We start from the raw sequence: 6,809 nt of genomic DNA, 5'->3' as shown, positions 1-6,809 counted from the left end.
CTTGCATCCCTGGGATAAAGCCCACTTGGTCATGGTGTATGATCTTTTTAATGTGTTGTTGGATTCTGGTTGCTAGAATTTTGTTAAGGATTTTTGCATCTATGTTCATCAGTGATATTGGCCTGTAGTTTTCTTTTTTTGTGGGATCTTTGTCAGGTTTTGGTATTAGGGTGATGGTGGCCTCATAGAATGAGTTTGGAAGTTTACCTTCCTCTGCAATTTTCTGGAAGAGTTTGAGCAGGATAGGTGTTAGCTCTTCTCTAAATTTTTGGTAGAATTCAGCTGTGAAGCCATCTGGACCTGGGCTTTTGTTTGCTGGAAGATTTTTGATTACAGTTTCAATTTCCATGCTTGTATTGGGTCTAAGAGGACACTAATAGGTAGAGAAATATACCATGTTCATGGATTGGAAGAATAAATATAGTGAAAATGAGTATACTACCCAAAGCAATCTATAGATTCAATGCAATCCCTATCAAGCTACCAACAATATTCTTCACAGAGCTAGAACAAATAATTTCACAATTTGTATGGGAATACAAAAAACCTCAAATAGCCAAAGCGCTCTTGAGAAAAAAGAATGGAACTGGAGGAATCAACCTACCTGACTTCAGGCTCTACTACAAAGCCACAGTTATCAAGACAATATGGTACTGGCACAAAGACAGAAATATAGATCAATGGAACAAAATAGAAAGCCCAGAGATAAATCCACGCACATTTGGACACCTAATCTTTGACAAAGGAGGCAAGAATATACAATGGATTAAAGACAATCTCTTTAACAAGTGGTGCTGGGAAAACTGGTCAACCACTTGTAAAAGAATGAAACTAGAACACTTTCTAACACCATACACAAAAATAAACTCAAAATGGATTAAAGATCTAAATGTAAGACCAGAAACTATAAAACTCCTAGAGGAGAACATAGGCAAAACACTCTCTGACATACATCACAGCAGGATCCTCTATGACCCACCTCCCAGAATATCGGAAATAGAAGCAAAAATAAACAAATGGGACCTAATTAACCCTAAAAGCTTCTGCACATTAAAGGAAACTATCAGCAAGGTGAAAAGACAGCCTTCAGAATGGGAGAAAATAATAGCAAATGAAGCAACTGACAAACAACTAATCTCAAAAATATACAAGCAACTCCTCCAGCTCAACTCCAGAAAAATAAATGACCCAATCAAAAAATGGGCCAAAGAACTAAATAGACATTTCTCCAAAGAAGACATACAGATGGCTAACAAACACATGAAAAGATGCTCAACATCACTCATTATCAGAGAAATGCAAATCAAGACCACTATGAGGTACCATTTCACACCAGTCAGAATGGCTGTGATCCAAAAGTCTACAAATAATAAATGTTGGAGAGGGTGTGGAGGAAAGGGAACCCTCTTACACTGTTGGTGGGAATGCAAACTAGTACAGCCACTATGGAGAACAGTGTGGAGATTCCTTAAAAAACTGGAAATAGAACTGCCTTATGATTCAGCAATCCCACTGCTGGGCATACACACTGAGGAAACCAGAATTGAAAGAGACACATGTACCCCAATGTTCATCGCAGCACTGTTTATAATAGCCAGGACATGGAAGCAACCTAGATGTCCATCAGCAGATGAATGGATAAGAAAGCTGTGGTACATATACACAATGGAGTATTACTCAGCCATTAAAAAGAATACATTTGAATCAGTTCTAATGAGGTGGATGAAACTGGAGCCTATTATACAGAGTGAAGCAAGCCAGAAGGAAAAACACCAATACAGTATACTAACGCATATATATGGAATTTAGAAAGATGACAGCAAAAGTGACGCTGATGTATGGAACAGTCTTATGGACTCTGTGGGAGAGGGAGAGGGTGGGAAGATTTGGGAGAATGGCGTTGAAACATGTAAAATATCATGTATGAAACGAGATGCCAGTCCAGGTTCAATGCACGATACTGGATGCTTGGGGCTGGTGCACTGGGACGACCTGGAGGGATGGTGTGGGGAGGGAGGGGGAGGAGGGTTCAGGAGGGGGAGCACATGTATGCCTGTGATGGATTCATTTTGATGTTTGGCAAAACTAACACAATTATGTAAAGTTTAAAAATAAAATAAAATTAAAATAAAAAAAAAGAAAAGATGCATATAGAGAGAACACCTGTGATCACATCAGGACAGAATCACACAGCTGCCAGTCAGAGAATGCCACCCCTGGTAGAGACTGGAAAGGAGACTGTGAGAAGCGGGTTTCTCACATACCTGCTCCATGAACGCCTCTGTTGGGTGAGGCCGTGGAGATAGTCTCATCCATGCTGGCTGGGGGCCAGCATGAAAGGAGCTAGACGGTAATCACCTGTCCTAGGGGCAACGTTGAGTTTTCTTTTCACCCATAGAAGGATTATTTCTGTGTCAAATAGGTGACCTAAAAATCCCCTTACAGAGCACAAACTTAACTAGTAAGGTGAGGACTTCCTGTGTGCATTGTTTTTGACTATCATAATATTTTGTAGAGTCGTATACTAGTCTGACTTCTGTTACTCTCTAAATCCTGCTTTGTGAAAATTAATATTGAGAGAACATTGATTATATGAAGTCATTTTTATTTTAATGAAAAATACACAAAATTTTAAAATTCCAGGAGCATTAATATCAAACTTTGAAGGGGTCATTTGCTTTTAAGTGTCTTTTACTTGCAAGTCAATACAGTGTTTACACATATATGTTAAGATCTTTTTAGTCTCTACTACTAACTGTCAAGATAACGTTATTCTCTCTGTACTTTCCTAAACAAGATGTTATCAACATTTTTTTTTTTTCCAAGAGCACAGGGATATTCTTGGTATCAGACTTCTTACATGAACTGACTTTTGTTAAGACTTAACAAAATTATCAATATTCAGATAAGAGAATATTGATTCAGTAATTGCCACATTAAGTTTTTGACAATATATAAGTTGTTAATCATTTCCTTCAACGCAGGAGCCCATGCCATTTTAATAATTCTTATGTTAGAATTTTTCTGTGCCTGAGTATATTAGTTTAAAAACTTCATATCTCTGTAATCTCTAATAAATATAAATATTTTATTGATGGAAAACAAAATATATTTGAGGTTTGCATTTAATGAAAAACTACTGTTGTGGATAAAAATACACAACATAAAATTTACCATTTTAACCTTTTTTAAGTGACTTCCAACCCTTTCAAAGTTCACTAGCATTGGGTACGGTCACACTGTTGTGCAACCATTCCCATCATCCATCTCCAGAACTTTTTCATCATCCCAAACTGAAGTGATGTACCCATTACATAATAACTCCCCATTCCCCTTCCCTCCAGCCCCTTGTAACCTCTGTTCTGTTCTCTGTTTCTATGAATCTGTCTATTTTAGGTGCCACATATTAGTAAAATCATATTTGTCCTTTTGTATCTGGCTTATTTCATTTTAGTATGATGTCTTCAAGGTTTATGCATGTTGTAGCATGTCTCACAATGAAATACAGCTTTTTAGGTTGTAATTTCAAGCTCTAGTCCCACTATTTTTAGAGAAATGCATCTGAGTTATGTTAGGCTCTTTCCTTCTTTTGCACATTTTGTTCCTCTTGGAACTATTTTTTGATTACTCTGTCCTGACTACCTCCAAGTCATTCATCTGACTTAAATAGAAAAAGTACTGAAAAATAATTGCAAAGGTTACCAGATGTTCAGTGACAATAAAAGCCACCATACCTTGGATTTTTCTGTTACAATTACTTGCAAATATGCAAACTAGTTATCATATTAAAGGGGCCTTGGAAAGTATTTAGTCTATTTTGCAAAAGAGGACACTGATATTGGAACAGTTAAATGATATTCAAAGCTTGTACAGCCATTTAGTATCACAGCTGGAAATCAAAGAACCTAAGTTTTATGGTTAGTAGTCATTATTTTTAGATATAGTGTGCTTTTAGTGCACAGTCAAAGCAAGTTTGGCTTTAGGTAACATTCATTCATTCATACTACTAAGTTTCAGCCATTTTACTGGCTGTTAGGAATGTCATAGTAAGTGGAACCTCTGGCCTCAAATAGCAGACCCTGGGAAATGAACATGGTAATAGAAAGGCTAAGATTTAAGATGTGTATTTAACTAACCATTGATTTATCTCAACCTTTTTTTTTTCCTTTGTTGCTGTAGCCTGATCCCATATAAGTTGATGCATGATTGGAAGGAACTGTTTTTTCATGGAAAACCCATACATGAGCAAGCCTCTCTTAGACATTTACCAACTAAGCTCTCTGCAGAACACCTTATAGAACTGGAGAAAAGGAACTTGCTAGATAACAATGATTATGAAGAATATAAGGTACCTATCAATGTGGAATAATTAAAGAGCATGCAACATAATAAATGCCATTGCTTTAGCATTAATTTTGTGATATTATTTCTCTTCATCTCTATTAAATAAAATGGGGTGTTTTGTGTTCCCTTAGTTTAATTTGTATTTATAGTAATAACTTAAATGCCTAGCTTATTCATAATCCATTATCTATTACTTCCAGTAATATTGGAGAGTGGTCTGAAATAAAACTAAGCATAATGCAATAGGTGGATTTCAGAAGTTTGAAGTTTTTAATTTATTCATTAGCAGTTTTCTTTGTGTGAGCTATCTACCTTTGCTTCAAAACCCCTGGTTAAATGTGTTTTCCTAGTAATTTATCTACATAGCATATTGCTTTTAGAGGAAAATAAGAGGGGAGAAGATCTGAGTTTTTGAGTGACATAGATGCATTTTTATTCAATAATTTGATTCAGTGGTTTTTTTTTTTTTTTTTTTTTTAATATGGGTGCCAGCTGTGCTTCTTAAAAGAGCTGCTGAAAGACCATTGGGATAAACCAGACTGAGATCTCATTCCTGGCACTGCCAACTGCTAACTATGAGGCCTTAAATGCTAAGAGTCTTGATTTCATATCTGATATATGAAATGGGGATACCAATATGACTACCTTATTGTGTTGTTGCGAAACTTGTTTAAGATAATATGTGTTAAACACTTAGCCAAGTACAATACATGTTGAATGCACATGCTGCTGCTGCTGCTAAGTCGCTTCAGTCATGTCCGACTCTGTGCCACCCCATAGACGGAAGCCCACCAGGGTCCCCCGTCCCTGGGATTCTCCAGGCAAGAACACTGGAGTGGGTTGCCATTTCCTTCTCCAGTGCATGAAAGTGAAAAGTGAAAGTGAAGTCGCTCAGTCGTGTCCGACTCTGTGTGACCCCATGGACTGCAGCCCACCAGGCTCCTCTGTCCATGGGATTTGCCAGGCAAGAGTACTGGAGTAGGGTACCATTGCCTTCTCCATGAAAGCACATAATATGTACTAATTTCTTTCCTGACCACCCTGCCCTCCCTATCCCGCTTCATCTCACCTTTAGCAGGAAAGATGTGAAACAAATAGCTATGGGATAGAAGTTCTGGAGAAATATGATTGAATGAGTTTTAGAAGGGTAGTAAGTACAATATGAAAAAAAAAGATAATTTGACCCAATCATTTCCTGATATTTAGCAAATACTCAATGTTTATTGAAAGAAGGCACAAATAAAATGAATGAGTGACAATAAACAGGGCAAAGTGTAAAATAACACTAATATGAAAATATTAAAAGAAGATAAGCGTTTTATAAAGAGAGAGACTTTGTTGTTATTATGAGAAACTAAATGTATATCATATTTTAATTGGGTAAGTCTATATATACATCTCACTAAAATAATTGCTTATTAAGGATTGACCAGAACCTCATAGGATATATGTTCATATTTATTTGCATGGTCATAGAATTTTGGCACCCCACTCCAGTACTCTTGCCTGGAAAATCCCACGGACGGAGGAGCCTGGAAGGCTGCAGTCCATGGGGTCGCTGAGGGTCAGACACGACTGAGCGACTTCACTTTCGCTTTTCGCTTTCATGCATTGGAGAAGGAAATGGCAACCCACTCCAGTGTTCTTGCCTTGAGAATCCCAGGGACGGGGGAGCCTGGTGGGCTGCCGTCTATGGGGTCGCACAGAGTCGGACATGACTGAAGCGACTTAGCAGCAGCAGAATATTCTAGATCTAGTATGTCAACCTAAAATACAATGCTCCCTAATAAAATTCTTTGACATTCTCAACCTATGTGAAGGTATTTATTTCCATTGTAGATTCAAAGTCATTTTATTTGACAGATTTTGCTGACTCATGAAATACTTCTTTCTGAATTATTTCTTAACCAGATCTATCTTGTTGCTTTCATAAATCAAGAGACCTGGTAGTCTGCAGCTTAGCAAAAACTTGTCTTTTTAACTTTTTTTCTTGTTTGGGAAATTGTTACCACAGGAACATGCTTGTCTTAGCCACATCCTGAAGCAGCTGGTACATTTCTTTTGCAGCAAATTATAAACATTTTTTAGGAGTATGTGAACGTCTGATAATGCAATGTATTTTGTTTCTGGATTTTGCTGTTGTCCTGGAAGTGAATATTACCTTAGAATATCTGATACGTGTTTATATACTGTGTTCCTTTTGACTTTGTGATAGAAACTATACCATATACGGGTGTTAACGGATGTATTGTAAACAGTCCTTTATTATTCCCTATTATTAGAACTTTCATTTCTTCAGATACTTGTTAAATGTTTTGCATTTAAGTAAAAAATAAATGTCTCAACTTTGAAAATACATTATCTGGCTTAAATCAGTTCAGTTCAGTTCATTTCAGCTGCTCAGTCATGTCTGACTCTTTGTGACCCCATGGACTGCAGCACTCCAGGCTTCCCTGTCCATCACC

General features: G+C 37.2%; 1 protein-coding gene across 1 annotated transcript in view; it reads left to right on the top strand.

The window, feature by feature from the left end:
• The window catches only part of SPEF2 (sperm flagellar 2), a 202,551-nt gene that overhangs the window by 52,151 nt on the left and 143,591 nt on the right, over nt 1–6,809 (top strand). Inside the window, exon 9 of the mRNA XM_010853802.1 lies at nt 4,180–4,348. Within this exon, the coding sequence (XP_010852104.1) occupies nt 4,180–4,348 (169 nt within the window). The remainder of the gene's footprint in view (nt 1–4,179; nt 4,349–6,809) is intronic.

Source organism: Bison bison, unplaced genomic scaffold (assembly GCF_000754665.1).
Source record: "Bison bison bison isolate TAMUID 2011002044 unplaced genomic scaffold, Bison_UMD1.0 scf7180017864331, whole genome shotgun sequence".
Lineage (NCBI taxonomy): Eukaryota > Metazoa > Chordata > Mammalia > Artiodactyla > Bovidae > Bison > Bison bison.
Note: the sequence above shows the minus strand (reverse complement) of the source record. Positions and strands in the feature narration are given on the sequence as shown.